Source organism: Equus asinus, chromosome X (assembly GCF_041296235.1).
Source record: "Equus asinus isolate D_3611 breed Donkey chromosome X, EquAss-T2T_v2, whole genome shotgun sequence".
NCBI lineage: Eukaryota > Metazoa > Chordata > Mammalia > Perissodactyla > Equidae > Equus > Equus asinus.
In genome coordinates, this window is record NC_091820.1 from 59,786,723 (window position 1) to 59,806,033 (window position 19,311).

Sequence of the window (19,311 nt, forward strand, 5' to 3'; positions counted from 1 at the left end):
AATTTTCTAAATTTATCGTTCCTTCTACATGTTAGTTGGCATTCTTCTTAAAAAGAGCTTTCCCTTTCCGCATGATAACTTTTTTTTAAAGTATCATTATGGAATTATGTAATTCATCAGTATCATTATTCTTTTTGATGTTCAAATTATCCCATATTTGGCCAGTGGGAACCCATTCAAAATAGTTCCTGCGTCCTTGTGATGTTTTTCCTTAGTTTCCCAGCCCCAGATACTGAAATTAGTCATTGCTCCAAGAAGTCTTGGTTCCTTTTAGTGAGGGAAAGTATTTAATACCCAAGATGTAGGTACTAGTTAAACTCATTGCTACTAGGATTTCGTGGCTTCTGAGCCTTTCCAGTGAACAGAGTTAGGGATTTTTTTTTTCCATCATGAATTCATATTGATAATTCTGTTCCAATAAAACATCATACAGTTCCTCCTATTCTTCTCCCAAGTAAGACCTGTTTCCCAACAACATCAATATATTTACTCATATGCTCAATCTTACAATATATACAAAATAGTTTCAAAACGGTTACTCCCATACTAACAACAAAGTTCAAATTTTCTTTGAGTTATTTTTGTCCTTATAATATATTCCACTGAGGGTAAATAATCAGAGTAATGTATTCAAAAGTTACTTGAATTAATTCTATTTTTCTTCTGCATGGTTGTTATCAATTTGTTATACAGTTAGCTTCACTGCTTCTTCTTTTCCTTTTTCATGAGGAAGATTGGCCCTGAGCTATTATCTCTTGCCAATCTTCCTCTTTAGGTTTTTCTCTCCCTAAAGCCCTAGTACATAGCTGTGTATCCTAGTTGTAAGACCTTCTACTTCTTCTATGTGGGACACTACCATAGCATGGCTTGATGAGGGGTGTGTAGATCCGCATCCAGGATCTGAAATAGTGAACCCCAGGCTGCTGAAGCGGAGTGCGAACTTAACCACTGTGCCACTGGGCCAGCCCTCCTCTTTCTTTTTTGCTGAAGAAGATTTATCTTCAGCTAACATCCGTGCCAATCTTCCTCTATTTTTTTAGTATGTGGGCTGCCAGCATAGCATGTCTGCTAACAGAGCAGTATAGGTCCATGCCTGGGAACCAAACCCAAGCTGCCAAAGAGGAGCATGCCGAACTTAACCACCAGGCCACCAGGGCTGGCTCTAGCTTCACTTCGTTTTGTTTGCATTCAATTTCTGTTTTTCCCCATTCTTGTGGATTTTTAAACTTTTGAATATACAAAAACATTAGCATAGTTCAAAAGTAAAAATAATATAAAAAGTATAATCAAGAAAGTCTTGTTCCTTCCCCTAGCTCTTCTACCGCTTTTCTATCCCAACTCTGCAGGTAGTCAATTTCTTTAGTTTCTAGTTTATTCTCCCTGAGTTTCTTTTTTCAAATTAAGTAAATATACATATGTTCTTTTTTACCCATCCTCCTTGCAAAAGGTAGCATACTATATACTTGTTTGCATCTTTATTTCCTTCATTTAACAACCTATCCTGGAACTCATGCCATCTAAGTCTCCTTTTACTTTTTTTCTTAAGAGTACTTGTTCTTATTTTACAAATGCTATATTTTTCATGACTTTTGATGATACTAATTACGTTTTTTTTTTGAGGAAGATTAGCCCTGAGCTAACTGCTGCCAATCCTCTTCTTTTCGCTGAGGAAGACTGGCCCTGAGCTAACATCCGTGCCCAACTTCCTCTACTTTATATGTGGGATGCCTACCACAGCATAGTGTGTGAAGAGGTGCCATGTCCGCACCTGGGATCCGAACTGGTGAACCCCGGGCCGCCGAAGCAGAACGTGTGCACTTAACCGCTGCGCCACTGGGCTGGCCCTAATTACATTTTTTAAGTTTTCTTATGTTCTCTGCATTGTCTACATTTTCTACTGAGTTCCTTTTTTCCTGCTTGTTTTGGAGGTCTTCCTTTATTATCCACTGACACTTAAGAATGGAGCATTAAAAAGCAGACTGGAAGCTGTGTGTGCACGGCAGTGGGCTTTTCAACTGTTGGGTTTCACTGTGGGATGATCACATGGGTACCTGGTCATTTTGTTGGGGTCCTCAAATATGAATATATTTTTTTCTGGAGCTACTTTTGTTTCTCCAGAGAAGAATCTTCCAATTATCTGCTGATGAGGGAAGGAGTGGTGTTAGAAATAAACAACTGGTTGTCAAGGTTCTTGGAGCCAGTGGCACAAGAGGGTCTCTGGTCTTATTCTTCTGTATGATTTGATTTCCAGTTGATCTTGCCCCTCTTTGTTAATGTGCTTGGTAGTCTTCTCATGTCCAGAGCCTCTCTGACACAATTTCCTGACAAGTAAACCTCCAGCCTCTTGCCAAGGCTGGGAAGGGGTAATCACCAGGCCGCAGGGGGTGAGGAAGGGCCTTGGGAACTCTTATCTCTTATCTAGACTTAACATTAACACTACAAGAAACTGCTGACAGAACAGATGAGATCACACTAGTTTCACCAGAAAAGGAAAATCTCTAATCTTCATAATCTAGTAATTACAGAATCATCAAATTATAAACATAAAGAGATTTTAGATAAAGGTACTATGATCATTAATAAGTTTCAATTGTAATCCAAACCCTAAGTGGCAATGTTGTGATATAACTGAATAGCTACTGTTAGCCTCATGACATGAGGCAGGTAAGCACATGCCTGCTAAAGTACTTTTAACATTGTATATTTATAAGAAAAGGCTCTATGTGCATGACTACATACAATTAGAAAGTTTAGTTTAAAGCATAAAATAGATTTTATTTCAGAGTCTTGAATATCAATGACATAATAAAGTATATTTACAAAATTGCCCATTTAAGATATTCTGGTACAATCATACTGAAAAAATAAATTTATTTCCTAATGAATATAAGCATTTATGAACAAGCCAACAAAAAGACCTAGGGTTTCAAGTGCACAGGTAACTTATAAAGGAAATAATACATACACCACAGAACTAAACACCCTATAAGAAATTTTAGTGGTGTGAACAACTCTCTCTCAATAACTCAATAAAGAAAGTACATGAGAATGCTTCTTCTCTCTTTAACACCCAGTACTCAGGCTTTCAAAACGATAAAGAATTTAAGGTTTATTTATTAGAAAGGAAAAACAATCATAGAACAGGTTGAATGGGAAGTGAAAAACCGAACAATGTTAGAAATAATCAAGTAGTAGGGGGTGGGGAAAAGATGCCCTTACAGAGAGGAGAAAAGGTAAACCATTACAATTTTCAAATCTACCAATCACAATACTGGTACTCTGATTTGTTCAGAACATTTAGATAGTACACTCTTATAGTAATTCTCTCAGAAGAGATAAAGCAGGCTGTCCTTTTTCTTACTTTCTCCATGAGGAAAAAGATAAAATAAAAATGGCCATGTTCAAAGATGAGCACTTTATTTTATGCTAATTTTCTTTTAGATATCAAGGGTATGTTCAGATATTAGAAAAAAGAAAATATAAAATACAGTAAACACAGTGAGCAAAGATTCTGTACAGAGCAAAAATGAACGCAGACAAATTATTTTATACATACACCCTTTAAAACCAGCTTCTATCATATGAGGATTTAACGCTTTCCTGATCTAACTTTGCTTTGAACACTTTAATAAAGAGTGAATTTATTCCTTCTTGGAAGTGGCACGCATTATTTCCTATCAAAAGGAGGTAAAAACAGAATCCTATCAGGATTCAATCTCATTCAAAGAACACAAATTCTGTATATTTCTTTAGAAACAATATTTAAGTTGCTTGTGTTTGTAACAATTTCCAATATTCTTCAAATACTAAACTTAAATCCCTTACCTGGTCCAAGACAATGATTTCATCTGCATCAACCACTGTTGACAATCTGTGTGCAATGAAAATAGAAGTTCTGTGCTTGACTGCATCCCTCATGGCAGCAAGAATAGTCTGCAAGTTTGACAGCAAGGAGAGTAGGAGGGGAAAAAAAGATTTATCTATTAGGTAAATATAAATTAAAATTACCATACATTTCTTAAAGGAACATATAAAACGCCAATTAATTTTGTATTATATAGACTTTACTAACAAATATTTGACCTAATCTAATTCAATCAAAAAGGGAAGGAAAATACGACCACATCATCACGCAAAATACCTTTAAGATAGGTAACATTTCTTTAAATTACAAAGTCTGGGAAAAGGTAGATATTTTCTATACTTAAAGACAAACAAACAAATCACAACGATGAATCCCGCAAAATCAGGAGCATAGCCAGATATGACGTTTATGGGCCAATGAGAGCAAAGATAAAATGAAAAGGTATTCAAATGATAGGATGCAGAGAAATTTAAAAAAATCAAGAGATAGGAGACTCAAAAGGTATAGCATTTGCTTTTCCTTAGTTCAAACTCAGAGGACAGAAAGGATGACAAAGACATCTGTATGTTTAACTTGAGGAAACTTCTTTTTCAAAAGCATTCTGACTTCTTAAGGCATTCTGGAAAATACATTTTTGTTTACTGCCTGTAAAGTACAAGAAAGCTGTCTACATATTCAGCTATACTTGGAAACCTGGGTTTAAGTAACAGCTAGCTAGGATGGAAAGAGCAGTGTGGGGGAATGGGGATATATCCAACGGCTTTCTACAGATATTTCTAAACACTGTGTTTAGCAAAGGAATAAAACTGTCAAGAATAGATGGTTACCCAGGAAAAGAAGACCTTAAATTTTACTAGGGCAGACTGAAAATCAAGTGCAGGGCCAATTCTGAGAAAACTTGTGATATTTGTGGGGACTCTTCTTCCTTACTCTCAAGAACTTAAACTCTGACATCCGACTGAGTGTCCTGGACTTTTTAAAAAGGTCTACTAAAATATACCAAATCTTCTGGTAACTCATTCCCTCGCGGGGGTTCTCTGCCAGCTCTTAATGCTCTATGAGATAACAGAATATATTTCAATGTAATTCAAATAACGACTGTTAGGACTTTCAGTTTGTGGGAAATGAGGATGACATATTTTTAGGTATAAAGTTCTTGTAACCAAATTCCTACTCTGTCTATAAATGAGGCCCAGTCCTGCATAAGGTTCCCTTTAAATATAACAAGTCTTCATGGTAAACAATTCACTTAGAAATTAAACTGTTTTAAACATATGGCAGATCAAATAATATGCCCTGAAATTTAACTCCATATGCAAATATTATGTCATACATGGTGTAAAGCCAAAATTAGGCCTATCCTTCAACACTAGATTTTTACTTATAGTCAAGTAAAACGTAGGTGAATGGAGGCAACTGACAACATCTATTTTCAGTTCTAGATTAAGGGGATTTGTGCATGAAGTTATCACTGCTGTTAAGACTTTTGTATTTAATGCAAAGATGTTGTTATGAAGCCTAATGTAGTTGCTGTGTAGTACCATGACATCAGTGTCACAACATTTTGGTGTTTCACAATACGTTGTGAAATGAATATAAATTGACAGCAGCACTGCAGGCTACGTGTGCCTGACTTGCACCTCAATAAGTTACTCCATGATAAGTGAAAGGCTTTCTTGTTTGTACTGTGTCACAATCATTTACATGACCTGTTTTAATGACTGTTAAGTGGCAATAGCAAAAAGACTAAAACGTTCTTCCTTTGTCAACAGATTAGGCAATTCCTACAGCTTTGTAAAATGCAAGGGTAATACAAGAGCTAAGATGTCACACAGTTCCAAAAGGACACATGTTTGCAAATGGACTTAATGTGATAGTTCAAGGCAACCTGGTATTCTTACTATTACCACTTGCTAGATGGGGAAAATAGGGTTAGGTATTTTGCTCTATAGTAACACCAATTGAAGTTCATTCAAAATACAGAAGAATGTAACCATTTTACTGAAACTTCCAGGGAGAAAAGTTAAGCATTGAGAATTGAAGAGCTTTGTGTCCTCCTCATCATTTACCTCTTCAGTAATTGAATCTAATGATGAAGTGGCTTCATCATAGAGAATGACTGGGGGGTCCTTCAAAATGGCTCTTGCAATTGCTACTCTTTGCTTTTCTCCTCCTGGTAAAGAAAAATTTTAGTTTAAGAGAACACACATAAAGGCATATTTTATGTTTCTAGTATTTCCATTGATTATAACACCAAGTAATATCTTCAACATTTATCTCTACTCCTTATTACTATTCATTTTACTCAGTCATAAGAGTCTAAGTTCATAGATAATATCCTTAGACAAACTAGATCCCCTGGAACATAAATGTAATTCTGGCTTCTCATTTCATGGCAGGCAAAAAGAATGAGGAGGGGAGGTAACAACTTTGATTTCACAATTATTCTTCTCACCAGAAATATGCTCATTATATATGTTACTTTATATGTACTTTATATTACTTCCCAATGCATAGCAATTCAGAAAAACTTCAATATTAGAGAATCAACAAAGCCAAAACCAAATTCAATTATCTGAAACCTGAAAACTTAAAGACACGAAACTATAAATATCTAAATTTATCTCAACATAAAAAAGTACCATTCAGCCAGTATTCTCAAGGATTTTATTTTTTTAACAGAAAGCTATTATTTTCATATTCCTCTTCAAAGTTAAGGATATATTCTAGATATTCCTTACTTCAACTTAGTTATTTGCTATGGATCTCTAGCATAGAAGAATTTTAAAACAGAAAGGAAACAGAGGCCCAGAAAGGTTAAGTGATTTGCTCTAGGTCACAGAGCAAGTTCCAGTGGAATCTCGACTAGACCTGACAGACTCCCAGTCCAAAGCTCTTCCTTCACAACGTGCAAGTCTATATTTATTCCCAAATATCTTCTAGTGAAAATAAAGCAATGTGTTTTTGCTAGGACTCTTGTACGTCTAAGGTCATCAATCTCACAATGAACTCTGGTTGGAAGTATAGAAGATGGAGCTTGGGGGCCGACTCTGTGGCTGAGTGGTTAAGTTCATATGCTCCGCTTCGGCAGCCCAGGGTTTCGCCGGTTTGGATCCTGGGAGCGGACATGGCACCGCTCATCAAACCATGCTGAGGCAGCGTCCCCCATAGCACAACCAGAGGCACTAACAACTAGAATATACAACTATGTACTCGGGGTCTTTGGGGAGAAGAAGAAAAAAATAAGAAAACATTTTAAAAAAGAAAAAAAAAAAAAGAAGATTGGCAACAGTTGTTAGCTTAGGTGCCAATCTTAAAAAAAAAAAAAAAATCTGGATGGGGCCGGCCCCATGGCCGAGTGGTTAAGTTCATGCGCTCCGCTTCGGCGGCCCAGGGTTTCGCTGGTTCAAATCCTGGGTGTGGACATGGCACCGCTCATCAGTCCACACTGAGGCAGTATCCCATATGCCACAACTAGAAGGACCACAGCTAAAAATATACAACTATGTACTCGGGGGCTTTGGGGAGAAAAAGGAAAAATAAAATCTTAAAAAAAAATCTGGAAAGTTAAAAAAAAAAGAAGATGGTGCTTTGTTGAATATGCCCTTTTTGGCTTCTTTTCTTGTCCATTATCCATTAGTTTATCAAAGTCTGAATAAACTTGTATTTTTCAGCTTCAGTAACCTCGTCAGGAAACAAGCTTGTTGATTACACCAAGTATTTCATTTTTATTTGTTCTGCAATGATTATCTTCAACCTATGGGGCTTCCTTATGTCCATTAGTGAATAAGTTTATGTTCATGCTATCCACACTGCCCCCCATTTCATAAGATCAAAATTCTCCTATCAAAGCAGGCACCAAGCCAGAACTATCTGCTCACCTACCCAGCAATTCAGCAGCAGAAAGCTCCTCAAAGAAGTAGATACTCAGAGGACTAGTTTTGACATGCCTCCCAAATTTCAAGTGGAAACCAACCCAGTTTTAATTCTATTTGATAGAATTTTGGAACTTGGAGAAGAAACACTTGTTTGTTCTTTATCATAATTAGTAGCATAGATGTTAAATAATAACTGCTCATTTTGAGAGGTCTGGTTGTAAGGTGATGAGTATTGGGTAAGAATAAAATTTCTTTAGCCATTCCTACCCTCAAAGGCATAGAGAAAGGAAAAAAATGGAAACTGGAATGCAGTATAGCCATCTGAGGCAAGGTCATGTGTTGAGGGGGCTAGTCTGTATTATGTGACAAACTGGGGATCTCTAGAATTATCCAAATGGACAAATAATCTGGGGGTGAGCTAGTTATTTGGAAACTACTCCTATTAAGAGCAATAGTAAAGCATAAAGGCAGACTGGAATGATGTAGGCATCCTTATACTACCAGGTAATGACCAAATAACTCCTACAAACCAACTTAACTTGAAAATAATCTTTGCTTAATATTTTCTAAACCTAGATCAAAACTTTCTAAGAGACTGCAAATTCTTTGAGAGCAGGCCATTTATGCTTCATCTTTTTAAATCTCAAATCATTTAGCATATTAGCTCATACACAGTATGTGCCTAATCAATGTTAGGGATAAATGAAGCCAGTTTGTAATGAAGAGGAATGGGGAACCATTAAAATTCATGCAGAGTATCCTTCATTCTCTTTTTGCCTTACCTCCATCAAGAGCACATTTCCTCCCCAAACTAAACTATAATGAAGAATAAATGTAAAGGATGTAGTATGTTTATATGAGTTACATTAATACTTTCAGGCATTAGATATCGTTATACTTTTGGAATTCAAATAATTTGGGGCAAAGAAACATTTTTATGAATCCTCCAAAAAACTCAGTCATTTTAGGATAATTCATTATTAAACCCAGCAATCTCATAATTAAACACTTAAATAGAAACGTACAAGCCCCAAACTTTACTTGACCACTGAATCAACAATGACATAAAAATAAAATTGGCTGTAAGGAAAATATAGCAGTTAAGTATATCAAGTATAAGGAGGTCTAAAGTATTGAAAACATCCCATAATGGTCTAGGAAATTACGAGATACACTATTTACTATGAAATTTCTTCTCCCTACCCTTACTACTTTCCCAGGTGAATAATGATATTGGCTTTCCTTTAATATTAGGATTGTGGATAATAAGTTAACAACGATCTAAGCATATATCAGTAACTTCTATCAAGCACTTACAGTATTTGCAGCTGAAAGTGAAAAAAAGACGTGTCACTTGAGAACAGTTACTTCTAGTATGTTGAACTGTTTACAGTGATGGATAGGAGACTGGAGACCTTGTCTAAAGTGACTGGATGAGGACTATGTTTGTACTGCATCGTTGCATTTTCTAGAAAATGGCTTTGACAAATTAAAGTTTGAAGGGAGTATCCAAGTTGGGGGCAGGTCTAAAATCTTTGATTACCTGAAAGCTTGAGTCCTCGTTCTCCTACTTGGGTATCATATCCATGTGGCATTCGAAGAATTGCATCATGGAGTCCAGCTAATTTTGCCACTGTATACACCTCCTCAGGTGAAGCATTGATATTTCCATATAAGAGGTTGTAGTAAATGGTATTATGGAAGAGGACAGCATCCTGGAGTAGATTTATTTATACATATATATATGTTCATTAGAAAAAATTCCAACAAGAGGAAAGACATAAAGGCATAAAGAGTAAGACACGATAGCTCCCTTTATCAACCCCCTCAGCCTTGAAATCCCATTTCCCCTTCCAGAGCTAATCACCATGAACAATTTATGTATCATTTTAGACTTTTTTTTGATACATTTATATGCCTAAACATACATTTTCTTTTTCAACACAAGTGGGGCCATACCATGTACATTATTTTGCAAATTGCTTTTTTCACTTAACATATTCTGGAGATTGTTCATGTCAGTAAGAGAAGCCTGCCTTATTTTTTAACAGTTGCATGATACTAAGGATATATCATAATTTATTTATCCATTCCTGTACTGATGTACATTAATGTAGTTTCCCAATTTTTGCTACTACAATCAATGCTGGAATAAAATATCATTGTATATATGATTTTGTGCACCTGTATACTTCTATGAAGGATTCCTAGAAGTGGACTGATGAGTTAAAAGGTAAGCATATGTTTATCCTTTGATAGTACTGCCCACTGTCTCTCAAAAACACTGCAACAGTATACATGCCAATCAGTAGTGTATGTGGGTGCCAGGTCCCCATCCTCAGCAACCCTAGATATTAATAAGGTTTACTTATTGCTACTTTTAGGGGTAAACTGTGCTGTTTAAATTAGCATTGCCCTAATTAATAATAAGGTTGAAAATGTTTTCATGTTTCTCAGGAGCTTTTAAATTGGACTTAAAGAATTTATGCATCATAGATTTCTTTTTTGGAGAAAGCTCACTGCAAGCATTCACTTGATATTTCAATTCACTCTGACATGGCACACTAATGCTAATTTACTTAAAGTGAGTATCCATCTCCCACTTTTCTTTCAGTCTCCAAATGGCTGAAAGGTAACAGTAAGATGAAAGAAAAATGACTCCATTAGTTAACACTAACCAGGATACTCAATTAAGATCTTATTCAATATCACAATCTGCCCTATAGTTTCAGATATTATTTCAAATAATAATCATTTATATACCTATTATTAATATAAAATTTTCTTGGATTGGGATGGTACTTAAACCCAATGAGCTTAAAGTTCTATAAAGAGAAAAAACTTATTTTTTACATATTTTATATTCAGAAAAAAGTTAACAAACAAATGCTAACTGGAAACTTCAAAAATACAAAAAAAGGCAAAATAAAAATTAAGTAAGTAATTCATACTCCCACCATCTAGGAATAACCTATTATTAACATTTTGGTGTATTTTCTCCTATCTTTTTTCTCTACTTACATATATTCATTTAACACTCTAATATTGAGATATTACATTTTGTTTGGTATCTTCTTTTTCAAAAACTTTGTATCTGAGTATTTTTCAATGATACTCAATATTCTTTACAAATATAATATTTATAAATGGCTGTATGGCATCTGATCCTATGATGATAATTTAACCATCTATTTATTGTTGGATATTTATATTGTTTCCAAATTCTGCTCTTATAAATAATGCTTTAACGAACATCTTTGCATGTAAAAAATCTGTTTATTTCCTTACTAAAACTTCCTAAAGGCAAAATTATTGGAATAAAGGGTATGAATATTTTTCAGGCTCTTGATACAGAGCGCCAATTTACTCGTCAGGGAAGCTGTACACTTCCACCGTCAAAACAACAGACTGTCCATTTTACAGTTTTGCCCAAACTGGATATTATGAATTTTAAAATCCTTGCCAATCTGACAGGCGAAAAATGGTACCCCACTGTTGATTTAATTTATATTGCTCAGACCTCCAATGAGGATGAGTACCTTTTCTTTAGTTTATTGCCCATGCATATTTTCCCTTAGTAAATAAAATATTTTATTTTTCAAAAGGACAATGGTAATTGTTACATAGCCCAAGAGAATGGCAGGAATCTAGTTACAAGGATGAGGACACTGAGCCCTAAGCAGGCACAGCTCAGAATTCAGTTCACTTGATATACAGTTTAGGTCAGTTTTTCTCAACATATAATCTACGAATCATCTATATCAGAATCCCCTAGGAGGCACATTTAAAAATGGAGGTTTCTGGGCTCCATACTGCCCTCCTAAACCAGAACTAAGGGGTGTAAAAGAGAGTTGGAATTTCAATAATCTCCCTAGGTGACTCGCGCACACTAACATCTGGGATTCTCAGTGAAAGGGAGGACAGGACAGAGTGGCATGTGTCAGATCACTTGGGGACCTTTTACAAGCTTCATATCCCTGTCTGATTCTTTTCTTACAGTCTTCTTAGGGATTTGATTCTGATTCTAGGCTGTAATTAATTCTCAGGTGTCTCTATTGGCTTTCAGCATAAGAAAAACTCACATCCTATAAGGCTATCTTCTTGTCTTCTCAGATCTTATTGGAATTCATTTTTCCCCCTAAAGTCATTCAGCAAATACCTGTTAAATGCTTACTATGGGTCAGGCACTGTGCTTGGTACTGAGCGATTAGTGGTGAACAGGGCATACAAACTTGAAGTCAGCAGTCAAACTGCTTTGTAATTTTACTATGTCAAAAACTATTCAAAATTGCAATAATAACTTTCATTTACTCAACAGTTACGTGATGGACATTGTAACTGGTGCTTTACACATATTCTCTCTAATCCATAATAATGCTATCCCATAAAAGAAATGGTATCCTTATTTTACAGATGAGGAAACTGAGGACCAAGACCACAGAACTTTTAAGGGTTAGAGCTGGGGTAAGAATTCAGTTCTGTTTGAATCCAATCTGGGCTCTTTTCCCTATATTATGCTATCTGTCTAAGGTTTAAAAAATCTTTCCATCATGCATATTTTCCATTCATGTTTTGTAAGTCTTTTTGGTAATAGAATTTGCCCTGTAGGGCCTAACACTTCCTACTTAATTAGCATATATTGATTCCTTAGAGTCAAGTTATTCTAGTAAAAAAATCCAGCAACCCAATAAATTTTCCCCCAAATAGGTTTAAATACCTGAGGTACCACTCCCACTGCCCTCCGAAGGCTTTCCAGACTCACATCTTGTATATTTTGACCAGCAAGGTAAATGTTACCCTTTTGAGGCTCATAGAACCGAAACAACAGCCTCACTATTGTGCTTTTCCTGAAATTGGAGACAAGGAAAGGTTATTTAGCTCCTACTGGGATTAGGGAACTGTTTCAAACCACAGTAATCATTATGGTAAAGAAAAAAAATATAACATTGGGAATCATCAAGTGATGATGCAGAATTTTATAAATAACTAAATTACCCACCCTGACCCACTACCTCCTACAATGGCTACTTTCTTTCCTGCAGGGACTTCAAAAGATATTCCATTAAGGACTTTCTGCCCTTCAATGTATTCAAAATGCACATTATCAAAGGCCACCGTAGCTGTCTGTGGTGTGATCCGAAGGGGAGACACCATCGCTTTGTCCTAGTAGAGAAGAGGAAAAAAAAAAAAGCCATGTCACATACCGCCTAGAGTACAGCTATGCAGACAATTTTCTAATTCACAGAGAGAAAAAGGAAAATAATGGGAAAGGAGGAAGTTTATAAGTGGAGTTAGACCACTTTCAAGAATGCTTTTAAGGCTTTATTTTTTTCACTTCAAATTACTAAGGTAAAAAATCCTGAATGCTTTGATTTCTGCGAAATTTTTTTGAGGGGTAGAGGGATGGTGGGCAGGGGAGTAAGGAGGTCAAGGATGTGAGGAGAGGGAATCACACGTTTGATATCATAATTAGCAAAAGTAAATCAAGCGCAAGTACAAATAACTCAAGTTAGCAAAATTTAGCTTCTGGCTATAATATTCTTTGCTAACATTTTAAGGGTCTAAACATAGAAGTAAAAGCTATAACAACCTCTTAATACACATGACAGTTGCAACTCCTGCAAAAAAAAAATTGGTTTGCTAACATAGTCATGTAAAAATATTCCCCTAGAGGGGCCAGCCAGGTGGCATAGTGGTTAAGTTTACGTGCTCTGCTTTGATGGCCCAGGGTTTGTGAGTCTGGATCCCAGGCGCAGACCTACACACTGCTCATCAAGCCATGCTGCCGCAGCATCCCACATACAAAGTAGAGGAAGATTGGCACTGATTTTAGCTCAGGGACAATCTTCCTCAAGCAAAAGAGGAGGATTGGCAACAGATGTTAGCTTAGGGCCAATCTTCCTCATTAAAAAGAAAAATCCCCTAGAATAATCCTATTAATGGGATGATGCTCACATGCTTCTAAAAAGGTACTAAATAGATTACTTACTTTAATTCGTGTGTCTACCTTGAGCAGAGTAAACAAGGTGTTCATATCTATGAGTGCTTGTCTAGTTTCTCTATATACAGTTCCCAGAAAGTTAAGGGGTAATGAAAGCTGAAAGAGCAGTCCATTCACCATTACTAGATCTCCAACGGTAAGGGTACCTTAATACGCAGTTGTCAGAAGAAAAAAAAAAAAAGGGATATTTTAGATGTTATGAACTTTTCCAGTTTAAGATAGAGAAGTTTATAGTCTATTACTCGGGAATACAGTTCAAAATAAATATAATCAGCAACTCTTAGGGCTAGTCAAATTTCAAAGCATTTTAATCCATGATTTAGGAATATAGGGAACTTGATATATGCTAAGTGGTATAGGAAAAGCTCACCCATACACTATACATTATATACAAAAAGAAAAGAATGGTTTAAGTGAGAATAGAAATGGAAGGCTAAAAATCTCTCCTTTCTTCCTAAGACACTAGCAAGTTTCTTTGTAATGTAAAATAGAAATTTTAAAAAAGAGTATATATCAAAAAATAGAAGCAAATGCATATCATGATTAGGAATGATAAACCATGTATTAAGGTCACAGTGAATGAATGAATCTTAACTGAACAGACAGGTTACAGAAAAGAGGCACAAACATTGTTTACTTTTGAAATGTTTTGCAAATGAAAAACTAATAGAAAGATTAAAAGATTACTACTAATTCTAAAAAAAGATTGCTTGTATTTTAGTCCTTTGGACTAAACACTAAATTAAGTATACTGTTTTCAAGGTCTACAAGAAAAATTAGAAATATGAGATGCTAAAAAAAAGTTACTCCTAAAAGAATCAAGTTGTAGCCCCATAAAAATGTATAAACAGTAATCCCAATCAATGAGAGAGCTAGTGCTAAACTTGCAGTGTTAAATAAAAGGAAGTAAAAAAACATTATCATACAATCAAGAAAACACATTCTGATATAAAAAAGAAAGTACTCCAAGGATGTTAAAGCACCTTATTGAATGTGCTTTATAATTAAGACTAATATACATATTCCTTTCATTAATCTTTATTTAAAGGTTAAATAAAAACATCTATAAATGTGAAAACCGCAGATCCATTACCTGCCACAATTCCCTGACTGGCAAGGACCATTATAGCTGTTAAACCAACACTGAAAATAGCACTTTGACCAAAGTTCAGCATAGCCAGAGTAGAGGTACTTTTCAATGAGGCAGTCTCATATGTCTTCAAAAATCCATCATATCTTTGTGCTTCATAGTTTTCATTATTAAAATACTACAAAATAAACAAAAACAGTAACTACATACAAGTATAATTGGAATTTGTTCTCTTCAGTGATTAGTATCCTTTTCATCAGACTTCAAGTAGGGATACAATTTTGTACTGCATACTCCATTTTAAAAACTGACTTTCAATATATTCGATTATGGTACTCCTGCATTTTTCTATAATGGACTGTATTTGAAAAGCTCATAAAATTCATCCCACAAACATTTACTTAATGCCTAGTTAGTTTAAACCTAGATCTGAAAAACCCATCAATGCCACTTCCTTCACAAAGCCATCCTCTGATCCCCTGAGACTCTGAAGTGACAGTTCTCATTGCCCCCACCACATTATGCCTTCTTGTATAGTCATCTGCATACTTACTTTAACTCTCCCAGTAGATTAGCCAACTCTGGGAAGGCAAGGATTAAATATTAGTCATTTTTTTTACCACCCTCCCCTACCACAGGACTTAGCATAGTGCTTTGCACACAGGAGGCATTCAGTAATATTTGTTAAATGAAAAAAACGAACAAATAAAAGAATTAATGAAAAACACTATGCTAGGCACTCTGAGGGAGAATTAAGAACTTACATGCCATTTTAATTAGCTTAGTGTTCACCTTCTGAATCAAGATACTAACTGTACTCTTATCATTTATAAATTAATTTAGAAGGTAAAATTCTGATGCTGCCACACAAAACCTGAGGTGGAAAGAAAAGGCAATTTCTAAATGAAAGAAAAATAAAGTACTATTATTCCATCACACCTAGAGATCCTATCACAATCTGAAGCTCTAATTTAGAGCACCTATTAAATTAAATGGCAGAACAAATCTTAGTGCAGTGTGAAAGGCAGAGGAAAGTATAATTAACAAACATATTACCTTCACAGTTTCATAATTCAGCAGCGAGTCTATGGCAGCATTACCTGCATCATTATCCGCTTTGTTCATTTCTATTCTAAATCTAGTTCTGTAAGATAAAGATTTGCATAGGCATGAAATGTTTGCTATAAAAGCATAACTAATCTCTGAACCTTGACTGGCCTCTGGGGAATACCTACCTCCACCGTGTGACAGCAACTGTGAATGCTGTGTACGCACCAAGTGTCCCAAGGGTCACCAATGCAAACTGGGCACCACATCTGTAATACTGGAGAAGGCAAAAGAAGAAATGAGAAACAGTCATTGTTCTTGCCAATAGTTTATAATATACAACAGCAAATCTCAGTCAAAATATTTTAATAAGAAACATGTTGATGGAAGTTGTATAAACAAATAACTGGGTGAGAAATCAAATACCTTAGAAAATCTACTTTAAGTAACAAGGGAAAAAAGCCAAACTGCACTTGCCACACTGATAACACTGTTAAATGTTGATAATAAAAATAGTGCAATAAGCCTTAAGAGGAATAAAAAATATATATACACTTTTAATTATAAAATATGAAATTGCCTAAAATGTTATGAATGGTGAATAGAAATCTAGATAATCTGAACACACCAGTCCAAAGTCATACACTAAAATCTCTAACAAAAAAAATGCAAACTAAATGGCTGATCTATGTGTAGAACTGAATAGCTCTTTACAATAACATGAGAAAGACTTTGGACGGTCCCTTGAAGCTTGTGGTAAAATAATTAAAAGAATGGCATAATCCTTCTGGCACCATGGAATTTTTGCTCTCAAACCATGGACATGCAATAGCACAACAGCTTGAAATACTACGTAGCAGCTAATGAGAACGTAAGATAAAAGCTTGTTATGAAAAATGTTTTACTTACCAAAACACCACTGACAAGAGTCACCTCAAACATGATGGGAAGAAGATTAAATACTAAAGCACTCAGGACAAAACTAATACCCCTCGTCCCTCTGTCAATAGCTTTTGATAAAGCTCCTGTCTGTCTGCTCAGGTGGAAAGCCAGATCCAGGTTATGAAGATGCAGAAAGACATTTTTTGCTATTCTTCGGATTGAATTTTGGGCAACCTTGCCAAATACTGCATTTCGAACTTCATTAAAAAAGGCAGCTCCGGCTCTTGACACACCATCTAACAATACATTCGAAAGAAAAAATAGGGTGTAAAAACATTAGAATCATAGGAGTGTAAAAATGGTGAGGGCTCAGAAAATGTTTGTATAATGAATGAACATAACCCAGAATACTTACACTAAAAGAAACCTAGAAAGCATCTAGCCTAGTGACGACCAATCTTTCTACCATGGATCCCTTTCAGTGTTATTTTCCCCCATAGCTTCCAAATGTTGAAAGATTTTTTCCTACTCGATACTTTTAATAAACAGCAGTCCATATGGCCTTATTGTGGATAAATGTACAGTACCTGTAGAGGTTTTTCGATCTAATTAAATTCCCCCAAATAATAAAATTGAGATCTTGAAAAATCAAATTCCTTGACTAAAGCATACCCCGACTCAAGTCTCCTTAGTTTCATAAAGTGTCCTTTCTAATGCATGGGGACACAAACATCATATTCTGTTCTCTACCAATTGTAGATTTGTTTCATGGCTATTGAATATAATTTAATAAAGCATTAATGCATGTATATCATTATTTAGCTATTTCCTATTTAACAGCTAACAACAAGACCAAGAAAATAACTAACCTTACTGAAAAGGTATTTTATAAGGAGCCTAACTATTAGAAGTGGTTGTCATGGGCCAGCCCAGTGGCGCAGCGGTTAAGTTTGCACGTTCCGCTTCTCAGCGGCCCGGGGTTTGCCGGTTCGGATCCCGGGTGCAGACATGGCACCGCTTGGCAAAAAGCCATGCTGTGGTAGGCATCCCACATATAAAGTAGAGGAAGATGGGCATGCATGGATGTTAGCTCAGGGCCAGTATTCCTCAGCAAAAAGAGGAGGATTGGCAGTAGTTAGCTTAGGGCTAATCTTCCTCAAAAAAAAAAAAAAGTGGTTGTCATGAATTTAATGTTTTATTTCATGTTATTGTTTTCTAGGACTTGGAAAATGAGACTATTATCAAAGAATTTTTGGAAAGTATATCATATAAAGAATTTTTTAAAACCACATATCAAAAAGAAAAATCTCACATAAAACGACAAACATCCAAAATGCTAAGTTGTGTTTGTGGTGAAAAGGTCATCTGCTCAAATATGATGAAACCCTCTTGAAGAAAGTCAACACCTGTAGAGAGATTAAAGAATCACACATACAGCCAATCAGAACTGCCGTTGCCATGGTTGCAACTGTATTTGGTGCATCACTCAGGTTCAGCATGTTTCCCGACATCTGGTTGAGGCTGTCTACAGCATATTTAAACATGAAGGGAACCACAATATTCATGGCCTAAAAAACATAAAAACAGCAATTACCCACCATACGCAATATATTTATTTATAAAAAAGTACAAATATTTACCTTACATTAGTATTTATGGGAATGTTTAGATATTAACCATTTAATAGCATTGGAATGATTTTCCCAGTTTATAAGATAAAAATCTTTGGCATTGGGAGAGCTGTCATTTCAGGATTCCTACCTCACACTGACTGCCATGTTAATATTCATTTATAAGCTATATGCATTAGTCAAATGCTCCTGCCTCCATGAAATCATCCTTGATCATCCACTCAAAAATGCTTTCCCCGTTATCTGAAATCCTACAGAGCTCATGGCACCTAAGGAAAACTGCCTTATATTGTAGTTATTTGTGTATATACTTTTCTTTCCTACTAGATCCTTGAGGGCTTGTATCACATTCCTCTTTTTGTCCCACCCATGTTAAGTACAATGGTTTGTGTATAGTAGGGATTCAATAAATACATGTAAAATTATTTGTTCATTGAAATAATGGTAAAACTTAAATTATATAGCAAAAAGGATCTCAAAAGCAGATAAATTATGAGTATCTGTGGCTGATGCACCACTGGGGGTAAAAAACACTGATAGATTTATTTGCCCCACAGAAAGATTCCTTTGCTGCAAAATCATACAAAACCAAACCCACCTATTGCCAAACTAAGCTTTCAAAAACCAACCCATATCTCCATACTACACCAAAAAATATGAAAATTAGGGAGATCATGCTTTCATATATTCAAGGCAAATATTCAATCACTCACATTTCACATTTTCTCCAAAGCTATAGTATCAAAAACACCAACTATCATTTAGGAACAAGAAGTTGGTTAGACTGCCAAAGTTTTCTTTGAAGAAATTAAATTCATATATATTAATAACACATGAAAACAATTCAATAAGTTTTAATAAAAACACTGAAATCCCAGCTCTTGTAAATGTTCCATTATTTTGTCATTCATCTCTGT

The 19,311-nt window shown here is 35.5% G+C and overlaps 1 protein-coding gene across 1 annotated transcript in view; it reads right to left on the minus strand.

Moving 5' to 3' along the window:
• ABCB7 (ATP binding cassette subfamily B member 7) overlaps positions 1–19,311 on the minus strand; it is a 114,014-nt gene that overhangs the window by 4,747 nt on the left and 89,956 nt on the right. Inside the window, exons 5-15 of the mRNA XM_014827412.3 lie at positions 18,199–18,331; positions 16,791–17,059; positions 16,070–16,158; positions 15,891–15,978; positions 14,838–15,012; positions 13,733–13,890; positions 12,743–12,906; positions 12,461–12,590; positions 9,287–9,458; positions 5,935–6,038; positions 3,826–3,933 (exon numbers count right to left, since the gene is read on the minus strand). Coding sequence (XP_014682898.1) covers positions 3,826–3,933; positions 5,935–6,038; positions 9,287–9,458; positions 12,461–12,590; positions 12,743–12,906; positions 13,733–13,890; positions 14,838–15,012; positions 15,891–15,978; positions 16,070–16,158; positions 16,791–17,059; positions 18,199–18,331 — 1,590 coding nt within the window. The remainder of the gene's footprint in view (positions 1–3,825; positions 3,934–5,934; positions 6,039–9,286; positions 9,459–12,460; positions 12,591–12,742; positions 12,907–13,732; positions 13,891–14,837; positions 15,013–15,890; positions 15,979–16,069; positions 16,159–16,790; positions 17,060–18,198; positions 18,332–19,311) is intronic.